The 14,457-nt window shown below is 51.4% G+C and overlaps 1 protein-coding gene across 6 annotated transcripts in view; it reads right to left on the reverse strand.

Moving 5' to 3' along the window:
* The window catches only part of CRISPLD2 (cysteine rich secretory protein LCCL domain containing 2), a 124,328-nt gene that overhangs the window by 52,160 nt on the left and 57,711 nt on the right, over positions 1 to 14,457 (reverse strand). The window contains exon 15 of one of the 6 annotated variants that reach the window (XM_078063805.1): positions 1,750 to 1,865. The exons of 4 other annotated variants lie outside the window; for them this stretch is intronic. In XM_078063805.1, the coding sequence (XP_077919931.1) occupies positions 1,784 to 1,865 (82 nt within the window). In that variant the 3' untranslated portion in view covers positions 1,750 to 1,783. Of the gene's footprint in view, positions 1 to 1,749; positions 1,866 to 10,059; positions 12,659 to 14,457 lie in introns of those variants that run through there. One more of the 6 variants, XM_036104873.2, reaches the window with a different exon arrangement.

Raw genomic sequence — 14,457 nt, forward strand, 5'->3', positions numbered from 1 at the left:
GCCCGAGAGCTCCAGAATGCACTTGTGATGACACGGATTCGGTGCCTTTTTTGGGGTTGTGCTTGGTTATTATATTCTGCAACTTCTTATTTTGGTAAAATTTCAAACTTACAGACAAGTTGCAAGAATAATAAAGGGAATTCCTGTGCACCCTTCGCCCAGATTCACCAGTTGTTTGCATTTGTGCTGTAGCTATAGCACTTTCTGTGTATGTGTGCGGGTTTATTCACAACCCATTCGAGAGTCAAGTGCAGACACCAGTCCCTCCTGTTCCTGAATCCCTTACCTACAGTAGCACGATCCACGTCGGGACGCCGAACATCTCATGGGGACGTTGGGCCGTCAGAGCGTGACGGCGTCTTCAGTCTCCCGTGATGAGTATGATCACCCAGCCCGAGGACCGGGTCGCGGTGCCCAGGGACTCCGGGAGGCGCTCCATGGCCGTCCCTGCCTCCGGGGTTCAGGGCCCAGTCTCTCTCGTCCCCCTAATTTGGAACAGTCCTTCGGCCTGTCTTTGTCTTTCTTGACTTGTTGGTTCTGAAGAATGTGTTTCTTGTTTTGACCCACGAGTTGGAAACTAGGACAGCCATTCTGAGCCAAGTTTGGAGGATTAAGTGCGTGATGAAGGTTTTGCCCCCACATACGGTCAGCACTCACGTCCTGTCACGTGATTCTGACGGGTGGCCGTCACAAGCTCTTGGGCTCTTGGGTGAGGGTTGTGTGGACCCCCGGTGAGGGGCATGCTCCTCACCTGACTGCTCTAGGCTGTGTGACATGGGCTAAGTCGCCTACCCTCTCTGTGGCAGTCTCCTTATCTGTGAAATGGGGATAAAGACGGAACCCGTCTCATGGGACTGTCATGAGGATCGATGCGTTCCTATTTGTGAAGAGCTGGGAACAGCACCCAGCGCGAACACGTGACACAGGGAGCTTTCTGGAACAGGCTGTCTGGTTTCACTCACTGGTTTCATCACTCACTCTGGTTTCATCTTCAAGCTGCAGCTGCATCACACCGCTGCTGGGGACAGTGGCTCAGTCACGGGGGATGTGTTCACGCGTCTCCCACTTCCTTCCCCCGGGCTCTCCCTTTACTCACACGCACCCGCCCGCACAGGCACGCGCCCCCGAGCGCCCACACGTGCCTGCACAGCCCGGAGAGCAGAACCAGGCTGACGGCACGATCCTCGGGGCTGCCCGCCCTGTGCTCGCGCTCGCACACTCATCAGTTACCGGTATCGTGCTCGTTGTTGCACCGCTATTTTTACGACTCTTCGCGTGTTACTGTAATGTCAGCGGCACATTCGCAGGGCTTTGCCGTGATGACTCGGAGGCATGCACGTGCCCACGTGCTGTCGTAAGCACTTCCCACACACTCGTAGGATCCCCGTCACCACTGTCTGAGGCAGGTGCTATTCCTGCCCCCCCGGGACAGACACGGAAACAGGCACAGAGACGTTAAGGTTAAGGAGCGTGCCCAGGGCCACACAGCTAGAAGGGGCCACGCTGGGGCTCTAACCCACGGGCTACTAGCTCTTCAGTTAGCACCCCCCCCCCCCGATGATGTTGGATGAAGAAGAGAGTGCTGATGGCACAAGCTTGGGACGTGAGGATAGCATCTTCAGAAGGCAGCGCACTGAGATTTGAGACAGTGAGGGAAACTGAGTCTCAGAGGGGTCATGCCCCATGGGGGTGAAGCCCAGCTCTAGCACTTACCAGCCATGTGCTGGTCCCTGGCAAGCCCGACCGCCATGTTCACAAAGGGCAGCTGGATCTCTGGGGAGGCTTAGCCGGGATCTTGGTTCTGCGCCTTGCCTGCATTTCCTTGACCAAATGATGGAACTCCAGCTTCTTCCTGGACAAATGGGCTATCGCGAGACCAGATGGGGTGGGTTAGCAGGCTCGATTCAGCAAAGAGTAGCAAAGAGGCCCTTTGTTTTGACCTTGCACCATGTTTGCTCCCTTCCCCAAGTGAGCAGGGGAGGCCCTGGGAAGGAGCGGAGGGAGGGGGAGAAAGGTGGTCTGGTTCCAATTAAGCTGTTTATATGCGTCCTTGTCCAGTGACAAATGGCTGCAGTGACGGAGAATCATGGTTTCAATTTTCCATTTGGGATCAGACGTCTCGTGGCGCTGCCAACCTCCTCCGGAAGTGGGCAGGTCATCCCAGCGGCCTTGGGAGCCAGGGAAGGTGGCTCTTGACCACGATGCATGCTCCAGGCCTGGCCTGGGTCGGCCAGGGGAGGAGGACGGTCCTCGCCGATCTCGGCCTGGGGCCGCTCTGGACCTACCAGCTGTCCGTGCACTCCTGTGCTCCCCCCCACACCCCCGCATGACAGGACCACCTTATTTTTTGGGCAAAACCAAGTTAACACATGTCCACGCCCACCCGCAAATGCTTCCTTCTCAATTGACCCATTTGGCCAGAGCAGGCTGTTTCCAGGCCAACCCGAACAGGGAGGGTGGAGCGGGGCAGGCGGGTGGAACGGCCGGCTGGGCTCCTGGTAATTTCCATCTTGATTTTCAAAGTCCCACAGAAGGCGAAGGCGAGCCAGGGGCGACTCAGGTTGGAAGGAAGCTTGACAAGGGAGGTGCTCCACAGGGAAGGCGGCCTGGGGTGGCCCCGGGGGCCTGGCAAGGCACTCAGCCTCACCGGGCCCCAGCTTGCCCGCCTGCCAACGGGGACACCAGCACCTGCCTCGCAGGCCCGTGACGAGGAATACACGGGAGGAGGAACCTGAGCCAGCCGCCAGGAGTCTTCAAGGCACACGCCCAGGTTGCAAGAAAAGGCACACTTTTATTTCTCTAGAGTGAACCCTGACCTTTAGCTCTCGAGGTTCCCCCCTCCCCGCCCCACCCCAATAGCTGACAAACTCAGAAGAAAACTGGCCATTCTGCAAAAAGCACCCTGGTTTTACTTGTTTCTGATTTAAATCAGTTCATTCTGAGAGCCCTCTGCCCCCTCCTTGAGCTCACACTCCTTGAGAAATGGAAGTCAAGGCCCATCTCTCCTCAGTCCAGAGCCCTCCATGGCTCCCCAGTTCCCTGGACTGGAAGCCCAAGTCCTCCCCGAGGCCTGATGGCCGCCCTCACCTGCCCCTCTGTCACCTCTCCCTCCATGCTGCCCTCCTGGGCTCCCTGGGGCCAGGCACACTCCCTCTGACACCCTCTGGCTCCTCCCACACCTCCATCCCCCCTTTACAAAGACCTGACCTCACCTTCCCTGAGCACCCTGTTGAACGTATCAACCACCTCTGCCTCTGGCACTCCCAGCCTCCTTTGTCTGGGTTCTTTTTCTCATAGCACTTCTTACACCTGACACAGAAGATGGTTATGCGCTCTCTTGTTTCCTGCCTGCCACCCCCCTACACTCCACCCCCACACAAATGTAAGCTCCACGCGGGAGACCACGCATCTGTGTCTGTTTTGTCATTTGTGGTACCTCTAGGACCTAGCACAGTGCCTAACACACAGGAGGTGCTCAATGACCATCAGATGGTTGGATGGATGGATGGATGGAGAATGGAAGGGAGGAAGGAAGGAGGGAAGGATAATGGATGGATAGAAGGAAGGATGGTTGGTTCAGCCTGTGGGCTGGGGAATCCTGCAAGTTCTGGAAGGAAGCAGGAGACAAGTCCATTCTACTCTCTGGTTTCCCAGACCGATCTGGGGGCTTCCTCCCCTCTTCCCCACCTGGCTTCAGCACAGAGATGGGCACAGGTGGCCGTTCCCAGTGCTCTGCACTCATTTAAACAGAAAAGGGATTTGTTATGAGAACAGTGAGGATACCACAGGATCTCAGGGAGGGCTGGAGGACCAGGTGGGAAGGTTCTGCAGCCTGAAACAGCCTCCAAAATCACACCACAAAACTGGTCTGGTGGGACCCCCCCCCTGCTGGGCGGCTGAGCGCGGGCATGCAGCCCCCGGGGTGGGAGTCTGGACGCTCCTGTCAGCCCCACACCCAAGGTTGCCAGATAAAACACAGGAGACCCAGTCCAATTGGAGTTGCAGATAAACAATGAATAATATTTTAGTAAAAGTAGGTACCACACAATATTTTATTGTTATTATTATATTTTATTTTCTTTAAATCCGTCATCCCTACCCACTGCTCCCAAAGCTCCCACTGTTGCTCTGAGAGAAGAATTCTGGACACCAACTTCCTTGAATCAGGGGCTCCCAGTTCCAAGTATGGGAGGCATGCCACTTGCGTGCACCCTAGCTGCAAGGGAGTCTGGGGAAGTGGGTATCAGATGCTTCTAAGCCTCTCCAGGAGGAGGGGGCTCCAGCTCACGGGTTGGGGAACCCCGTAGACGATGGCCGGCACCCGGCTTTAGGCTTCTCCTCTCCTGTCATCTGCAGAGCCCAGGAAGGCAAAGAACCAGACTCTCCCCATATCTGTTGTGCGATCCCTGAGATGTGGCTTTTGAGATACAAGCATCCTTTCCTTCAATCGGTTTTCTCTGTCAGAGAGTTTTGTGTCTGTTTAGATACAATCTCCACTAAAAGGAACCAGGGCTCCTTGGGGAAATTACTGATTCCAGGGTTGGGGAGAGGAAAGTACAGGATGAGCCGGGAAACATCTTGTTGTGCCAGAGCCGATGGGGCTCATGTCAAAGGCACTGAGAAGCCGGCCGGCCAGCCTCCCTCTGCTCCAGTCTGGGAGGGGCGAGCACCGAAACGGAAAATGTATAAGGTGGTGTGATCCCCTGCATGACACTAGAATCAGCCATACCAACGTGTGTGTGCAGGTATAATGTATGGACATCATATACAAAGTATATACAAATATATAACTTATTCATAAAACAGAAAATACAACATTTGTGTGTGTGAGTAAATGAAGAGGGGACGTGCCAGGGTTGTGCCAACTAATAAAGGTGGAAGGCAGAGGGTAATCAGAAAAGTTTCCATTTGACAACCACCCCAGAATACTTGTTTCAGGCGAGAATTATCAATGAAGGCGAAAACTAGTGAGTGAAGGTTTCATGGGGAATGGGATATTTACATAGCCTCAACCTATGTCTCCCCAAGATAATTATTTATTACAAAAAAAAAAAAAAAAAAAGACCTTGGCAGTGGAGAAATGTGGCAGACACCACCTTTACCAAGTGATCAAAGTTGACATCCATGGCAAGATCACGAACAGACGGGTGCCTCCCGCAACCCCCCGCACTGAGATAGGGACAGCACCACTTGTGGGAGATTCCTGCCCAGAATGTCTAACCAGAATCTCCTAATGAAGACACACCCAACAAACTCAATGGGAGGGATGCTCTACAGAATATTTGGCCAATAATCTTTATTTTTTTTTAAGATTTTATTTATTTATTTGACAGAGAGAGATGCAGCGAGAGAGGGAACACAAGCAGGGGGAGTGGGAGAGGGAGAAGCAGGCTTCCCATGGAGCAGGGAGCCCAATGCGGGGCTCGATCCTAGGACCCTGGGACCATGACCTGAGCTGAAGGCAGATGCTTAATGACTGAGCCACCCAGGCGCCCCTGGCCAATAATCTTTAAAACATCACAAAAGGTGAAGATACAGGGAGGTGCTTTGTCCAGAGTCAAGGATACTAAAAAGACATGGAGGCTGAAGGAGATTTGTGATTTGAGAGTTTCTGTTACCACAGGGATGTTCCTGGGACGGTGGGCTCAATCTGAGCAAGGTCTCTATCTGTAGATTCGGTCACAGAATGTACCCACTTTAATTTCCCAATTGAGATAAATATACCAGGATTTATGTAAGGAAATCTCTCCTTCTGAGTAAGAGAATGCCCTTATTCTTAGGAAATACACACAAACGTGTTTAGAGACAAAGAGGGTCTCATGTCTGCAACTTCCTCTTAAAGAATCGAGGGGAAAAAAAAGGATCCAGCAAATGTGGTATATGTTAATTCATGTCTGGGGAATCCGAGTGGAGGCTATGTGGGAATTCTGGTAACATTCTTGAAACTTCTCTGCAAGTCTGAAATTATGTAAAAATAAAAAGCTATAAAACAAACAGAAAAGTCTGTCTAGAAACTTAAAAGCCAAAACTGACCCTCTGGGGCCTCCCTTCCCTGAGGTAGAAGCCAGGATGGTGGGGACTGCTGCCAGAAGGCCCAGGGGAGGGTTTTAGAGGGAAAAAAATCTTGGGGAAGCACAACACATTTGTTAAAATAATGGTATTTGTTGCAGTAACAACTAATATGTATAAAGCTTTAATTATGTGCCAGGCTTCCAAACACTTTTTTAAAAAATGATGTTAGGGACGCCCGGGTGGCTCAGTAGGTTAAGCGTCTGCCTTCAGCTCGGGTTGTGATCTCAGGGTCCTGGGATCGAGCCCCATGTCAGGCTACCTGCTCAGCGGGGAGCTTGCTTCTCCCTCTCCCTCTGCAGCTCCCCCTGCTTGTGCTCTCTCTCTGTCAAATAAATAAACAAAATCTAAAAAAAAAAAAATTATGTTAACGTGTTTAAGCCTCAGAACAACCCTATTATCATCCCTAGTTTACATTTGAGGAAATTGAGGTACAGAGAGGTTCAGTAACCTGTTCGAGGTCTCTCAGATCATAAGTGGTAGAGCCAGGATTGGAATCCAGACCCGCTGGCTCCAGGTTCCTCTCCTGCCCCTCACAAGTGTCATATCAAAGGTTCAAGCCAAGAGAGGCTGAATCGAGGAAAAAGGGGATAGAGCAGAGACTAGACATTGAAGCCACACTACTCAGCAATCCTGGGAGCACGGCTCTGATGGAGAAGAGCTGCAAAGGGGCTCGAGCAAAATCCCAAAAAGGGAGCAGCAGTGCATCTACCAGCAAGGTGTCCAGAGAGATAAGATGCCCAATAGCTACTGTCACTCAGCCTGCAGGATAGGTTTCTACCTGTTGGATTGGGTTGAATAGTGTCCCCCTAAATTCATGACCTCCTGGAAGCCCCAAATGTGATCTTATTTTGAACTAGGGTCTTTGCAGATATAATTAGTTAGGGAGCTTGAGATGGAATCATCCTGGATTTAGGTTGGCCCTAAATCCATGACCGGGAGAAGGTCATGTGAAGATGGGGCAGAGACTGGAGGGGTGTGCTCACAAGCCAAGGAATGTCTGCGGCCACCAGAATCTGGAAGAGGCAAGGAAGGATTCTTCCCTAGAGCCTTTAGAGGGGGGTGCAGCCCTGCCCACATCTAGAGTGCAGATTAATGGCCCCTAGAATTGTGAAAGAATAAACTTCAGTTGTTTAAGCTGCCAGATTTGTGGCCATTTGTTACAGTGGCCCCAAGAAATTAATGCACCTGTGATAAGTTCCCAGGAGGGCTGCCCCTTGCTCGCTCAAGGCCCCTTCCCTCCTTCTCCCTCAGTAAGACCCCTTTCCAGGAGGAGCTACATTGTGCATGGTTAAAAATACACATATCTCCAAACTCCTTTATAGCTGGGAGCGGCTGTGGAACCCAATCCAGACCAATGGGGGTATAAGTCGAGATTTATTGGCCAAGACATCTGGGAAAACTATTTCTAAGTCACAGACTCAGGGGTTCTGCTTCCAGCAATGGCAGAAGGGCTATAGTCCAACCAACCATCCTATACATGGAGACCATAACCTCCAAAAAAATGTAAAATACAACTCCCTGATGCTTATCAAGAGAAGCAGACAGGTGGAAACGTAGGAGTCAACATTTGGAGGAAAGGAGATAGCACTGCATGAGTCTCACAGATTTTTCAACTTTTTGCCTGAAGACAGGCCCAGTCAGCACCATGCAGGGTTGGCTAAATGTCTGCTAAGAGCCTGAAGTCTTAAAGAACCAGAAAGCATAGCATCTAGAAAGGAGAGGGGAAACCCCAGAAAGGAGAGAGCCACAGGAGGGGAGCGTCCAAGTCTCTTGCTGACCCGTGAACCAGGCATGCAGAGAGCAGACTCCAAGCAGAGCAGCGAAGACCAACAAAACCTGAATGATTTCAGCTGCCAGACGTTGCAGTGGGGCAGTGTCTGGAATTTGAGTCCAGACAAGTTAATTTCCTACTCAAAGAATAACCATCTAGTCTCCATGATGCATTATCACAATGTCCAAGATATAATCTGAAATTACTAGACATACAAAGAAATGTTTTTACAATGTCCATACTCAAGAGAAGGGGTCAGCAAATGATGCCTTGCAGGCTGGCCATCTGCTTTTAAAAATGAAGTTTTATGGGCGCCTAGGTGGCTCTGTTGGTTCAGCATCTGACTCTTGGTTTCAGCTCAGGGCATGAACTCAGGGTCGTGAGATGGAGCCCTGTGTCGGTCTCCATGCTGGGTGTGGAGCCTCCATAAGATTCTCACTCTCCCTCTCCCTCTGCCCCCCCCCCCCGCCACGTGCACTCTCTCTCAAAAAAATTAAATTTTACTGGAACACACTCACGCTTATCCATTTATGCCTATCTATGGCTGCCTTCACACCACAAACACTCGGTTGAGGCTTCACGACAGAGATGCTACAGCTCATGATCCTAAAATATTTACTGGTTGGGTCCTTTAACAAAAAGTGTGTCGACTCTTGCTCAAGAGAAAATGCAATCAATGGTGAGTGATCCCACAATGACCCAGACATAGGAATTAGCTGACATATCTATGCTGAAGTCATAAAGGAAAATATCTTCAAAATAAGTGAAAAAAAAAGAAAAATTTCATGGAGAATTAGAAAATTAGGAAAAGAACCAGATGGACATTCTAGGATGGAAAAATATCATATCTGAAATAAAAGGGACCAAATCAGATGCAGGAGGAAGAGGCTGCAGATCTGGGATGGGGGTGGCAGGAGAGGTTCCCCCCCCCCCAGTGCCCTGCAGGGAGCTGCCAACAGGGTCATTTCCATGGACTTGACCATGCACTTGTCAGAAACCAGTGTGCACCAGACATCAGTCATCCAATGTCTGTGATTTTTGCAATCCAGCTGCATAAGTGCTCATGCAATATTTTTAAATCCACATTTTCAAAGCCTAGGTATACACATTACAGAGAAAAGCTATCCTCACCATCAATGGAAAGAACATAAACGGGGTGCTGGGAATACAAAGGCTGAAGCGTTAATGGTAAGACGTAAAGATCAGCCAAGACCCTGAACCTCCCCCCATGGCTACAGCGACTTGGGACACCCGGGGACACATGACAGCAATCACCAAAAGAGGCTGATGTCCCCCCCTCCCCAGGTTCAGATGTGGAAGCCCTAACTCCCAACATGATTATATTTGGAGACAGGACCTCTAAGGAGTTAATTAAGGTTCAATGGGGGTCATAAGGGTGAGGCCTTGACCCAGTAGGACTAGGGGTGCTCGCCCAAAGTCCAGGACTCAGGGAGAAGGTGGCCATCTGCAAGCAAGAAGCGAGGCCTCGGGAGAGACCGACCCTGCTGCCACCTTGATCTCGGACTTCCAGCCTCTAGAACTGGGAGGGAATAAATCTCTGTTGTGGAAGCTGCCAGGTCTGAGCTGCTTTGTTGTGGGCGCCCGAGCAGACTCCTCGCTGACACACACGGTATGCTCGAGGGCCAGCAGCACTCGCGTCACTAGGAGCTCGTGAGAGATGCAGACTCTAGGGCCCCAGACCAGAGCCGCTGGACCGGAATCTGTATTTTTTCTGTCTTTCTTTCTTTCTTCTTTTTTTAGAGAGAGAGGGAGAGAGAGAGCGTGTGTGAGCAGGGGAGGGGCAGACAGGGAGAAAATCTCAAGCCGACTCCACGTCCAGCACAGAGTCTGACGCGGGGCTCGATCTCACGACCCTAAGATCATGACCTGAGCCGACATCAAGAGTTGGACGCTCAACCGACTGAGCCACCTGGGCACCCCCAGAATCTGCATTTTGACAAGCTCCCCGCCCCCACCCCATCCATACATAGTCTGCACACATTAAACAACATCTCTTCATCTCTTCCTGCTTATCGGATGGAGCTTTCCCCGAGGCGCCAGAAAATACTGCAGGGGCCAGCATCTCCCTGCCTCGGTGTGACATTCCTGGTAGAAGTTCCGAAGATAAAACAGCCAAGAGCCTTCGAGGGGGGTTGTAAACGTTTTATTTCGCAAACTGTTCAGATTTGTCCAAAAAAGATACGTCACAGAAACACTTTAGAAATCAAACCAGTTTTATTGAAACAACAGCAACGTGGTCCCTGTTCATGCAAAGCACACACACACACACAAATTTACAATAAACTTTTGTACATAGGAAGTAGTAAAATACATCATTTTTCATAGAAAAAAGCACACATGTAAGCTGTGGGCTGAGTGAGCCTACAGACAATATGAAAACCAGAACGTGATGGGGTAGAAATCTGAAGGAAACGAGAACTGTCCATTTTGGGGGCAGGAGACCCAGAAACAGTGTTGGCCTGATTTGTCATCTTTCTATGTGGGTTACGTGCCGATGGCATGATGGGTCCTGTTAACACACAAAATGAGAGGTGGTCTCTAATTACAGGGGGATAGACTTTGCAGCCTTGTTTCCATTTTCAGAAGAAAAATGGTTCCAGTTGCAAAATGTTGGTGAGTACGGAGAGGAGAACGAGTTCTGGCTCTGGGTGAGGACTGCCGATCCCGTGAGACTGGCCGGTTACTGAGGCGTCCAGCAACCGGGGGACTTGAGTTGAACGTGATGGGGTCCGCTCACACCAGACGTTTCAGGTTCTCCCTTGGGAAGGATGCTTCTGGGAAGAGCCCCTGGATGGTCGCGAATTCTAAAAACCCCAACCCTGCAGTCCCAACAAAGCCACAGACCACAAAAGGCTGGTGGCAGAACAGGGGCTGAGGAAGCAAGCGTCCAGCAGCACAACACCTAGGATCCAGAAGTTTCCAAGTACTCAGATCTTTGGGCTGTCACGAGACACATAACTGACAGGCTGACCAAATTCTTGTGCTCTGACATTTGGGGCTGAATCGTCAAAACCTATGAATTACTACGAGCCCACAGTGCACGAAGGAAAAACAGCTCTGCTAAGTTCAGCTCCGTTCAGCTAAGGGTAGCATTGCTCTTACCCAATTCCTAAAGGTGGAGGAAGGAAGCTATTTATCTCCAGTGTGTGCACGAGGGAGGGATGCTCTTGAGAACACATCAAGCTTACTTCCCCAAGTAGACTTCCTTGTCCGGACCATCTTGGTTTTGCTTTGTTTGGTTTGGTTTGTTTTTTTTTTAAACCCTCTGCTAGTTCCTTTGCCTTTGAAATATCTTGACGGAGGGTGAAATCAAATGTAAACCCGGCGTTCACAAAAGTGAGAGATCGGCCAGCCTCGTGGCGGAGGGTAGAATTTTACCTTTGGCAAAGCAATGCTATTTACAAAAAGGTATTTTATTTCACTGTGGGTTTTTGGTCTGGGCTCATGAAGAACTTTTATAAAGTGGGACCCAGAGAGCACCGCGCTCCTCGGAGCCCGAGGAGGATTTGGCAAGAATTGTTCCACAAAAACAGGAAGAGAAATCCTTCTAGAGTGTTACCATCTCTTGCTATTATACCGCAGGCTGGTTTCATAACCACAAACTGTTCTTCTTCCCAGAGCTGCTAACCTGGGCGAGGAATGTACTCAGGAATCCATTCCTCCCACTGCTAAAAACTAGGTCATCCGACGCATGGGGACTCTGCATATTTCATTGTTGCTTTTTAAAAGCAGCAACAAAACAGCCCTCCTTTGGCTGTTTGTAGACACCTCAGTGGAACCAACAGACACTAAGAGTTGAGAAAAAAAAGGGGGGAGGATGTTGCCAACTGGCTGTTTGTAGACACCTCAGTGGAACCAAGAGATACTAAGAGTTGAGGAAAAAAAGGGGGGGGGGAGGGTGTTGCCAACAGAACCGCTTGCAAAGCAAAGACCCTGGTGGGGAAGGTGATGCATAAACCAGTCTGGGCTGGGCCAGGAGCCACACGGGGAGGGGGCAAAGAAAGGATCCTGGTTCATTTGTCCTCAAGGAGACCAAAGGTCACGGCAGCAAACAGACGGGCCACGTGGACAAAGGGAAGGACAAAGACAAGATAAATCTCTGGAGTTACTGTGGAACTCTAAATAAACCAGCACTGCTGTCTACAGAACCAGCCTGCTGGAGGCGGGGTGCTGGCAGGGGGGGGCAGGGGGGGGCCCGGGCCTCGCTCCCCCACCCCCTGGTTCCAGCCCATGTGTCTGACCAGCAAACATTACACCCATTCTTCTCCATTGGTAGGGATGGACTGTGTTTTCAAAGTTTTTAAATAACCACCTTCTACTCCATTCCTGAAACTCGCCTTGCAGGCTCTCACTCTACCTCTTCCCGCCCCTGCATGCCTCCCCGGCGTGAGCTCCGAATCCCTCCATCTCCGAGGGCCTGGAACCCTCTCCCCACCGCCCACCGAGAAGCACCAGGGAGGAACGCCTTGGTGACCGTCCGTGCAGAGAGGGCACACAAATGGAGACCCTCGGCCTCAGCAGGACCAGTCACCAGCTGTCCGGCCGGGACCCCAAGGACGCTGTTTCTCCATGTGGTTCGAGACAAAGGCACAAAGGGTGTGACACCAAACGCCATTCAAAGGAAGTTTCCTGCCTCTCTATATCCCCAGCCCACCCCCCTCCCAAAATGACAAAAATAAAAAGCAAAACCCTGAAGCCCTCTTGAAGACGCACGCCCCCTTCTCCCCGGCGCTGGAAATTCACTGCCTGACAGCAAAGATCCGGAAGGCCTTTCCGTCTCGAGGGGTCCTCAAGCTGAAAAAGAAGGCAGAGGGCACATTACTGAAAGATCGGGAGGGCCTTCTACAGAGACCGGCTCTGGGAAGGAAGAGCGGGGTGCCCCCCATCCCCGAGGTGGGAGAACCGTGGCCGAGGGACAGAGGGACACCTCCCCGCGGCTGCTGGAAACACAGCTCCTGTCCCCGGGGCCGGGAAGAGCCGGCAGATTCCATTCTCTTTGCGAACGGGCCTGGGTCTGAATCTGGGTCAGGCCGGGCTGTGAAGTTCTTTTCTTTGAGCTCCATCTGGGTTTCGCTGGCCCCAGTCCGTCTGAACCGAGGGCACCCTCCGAGGCCTCTGCCTGGCGTTGGCTACCACCTGTCGACCTCCACGGTGGCCATCTGGCTGACGCTGAGCCGCGGTGACTGAAACAGCGCACACCGACGGGGCCAGGACACCGTGCCGAGCACCGCGCAAAGCACTGTGTGCACGCCTTTTCACCTTCTTCCTCTGGTGGGTGCCATCAGTGACCTCGTTTTGCAGGTGAGAAAACAGCAGCAGTAGAAAGCAAGGACTTACTATCCAAGGTCACGCAGCTGGTAACAGTCATTCTCTCAAGGCAGGAGTTAAAGCCTTCGGCTAACTGAAGGCTTTAAAAACAAACAAACAAACAACTCTACTGATGGGGGCAGCTGGGTGGGTCGGTCGAGTGGCGGACTCTCGATTTCGGCTCAGGTCATGATCTCAGGGTTGTGGGAGCGAGCCCCGTGTCGGGCTCCGCGCTGAGCATGGAGTCTGCTTGAGATTCTCTCTCGCTCCCTCTGCCCCTCCCCTCCCAGCGCATGCACACTCAATACAGAAATACATAAATAAAAATTAAGAAACCCCAGCTCTACTGAGGTATAACATGCCATGAAATTCACCCTTTTTAAAGTGTACGATCCAGTGATTTTTAGTTATTTTATAGGGTTGTTCAGTCACCTCCACAAACCGGTTTTAGATGATTAGAATCACCCCAAAAGACTGTTCATGCCCAGTTTTAATCCGTTCCCCTCCCACTGGCCCCGGCAACTTCTGTCCGTGCAGATCTGCCTGTCCTGGACGTTTCACGTGAACGGGATCATACGATATGCAGTCTGACCGCCAGGCTTCTTTCGCTCAGCAGGATGGTTCTGAGGCTTATCCCATTTGGCAGTGTGATCCGTACTTCCCTCCTTTTTATGGCTGAATAATATTCCATCATAGGGATAGCCCACGTTTTCCTTAGTCATTCCCCAGCTGACGGATATATAGATTCTCTCCACTTTGGGCATCTATGAAAAATGCTGCTGGGAACGTTTGTGGGTGCACACTTGTAGGGACATGTTTTTCTTTTCGATATAGAGTGGCACCGCTGGGTCCATAGGTGAAACATATGTTCGCCTTTTTAAAAAGCTGCCCAACTGTTTTCCAAAGTAGCTGCCCCATCTTACCTCCCCACCGGCCACACGTGAGGGGCTTGTGGGGGCTCCACGTCCCCGCCAGCCCCCGTTGTGAGACGCACAGCTTGCGGTACACGAAGAGCCTCCCCATGCTTTGTATTCAGCAGCACAGTATCCTATCATATTAAAGTATTCCAACAGAGCTAACTGGGTCCCTACTCATGGAGCTTTCGTAGCTCCTAATATTTTGCTCTTGCAAACAATCCTACAGAGCGCAGCCTCGTCCTTGGGACTTTCCACACATGTATGAGAGCACCTGCAGATCGGCCCCGAGGAGTGGGATGGCTGGATCACAGGACACACGCATTTGTGATCTGGACAGCTTGCCAGACTGCCCTCCACAAGGGCCCCACC

The sequence above is a fragment of the Halichoerus grypus genome, chromosome 15, assembly GCF_964656455.1.
Source record: "Halichoerus grypus chromosome 15, mHalGry1.hap1.1, whole genome shotgun sequence".
NCBI lineage: Eukaryota > Metazoa > Chordata > Mammalia > Carnivora > Phocidae > Halichoerus > Halichoerus grypus.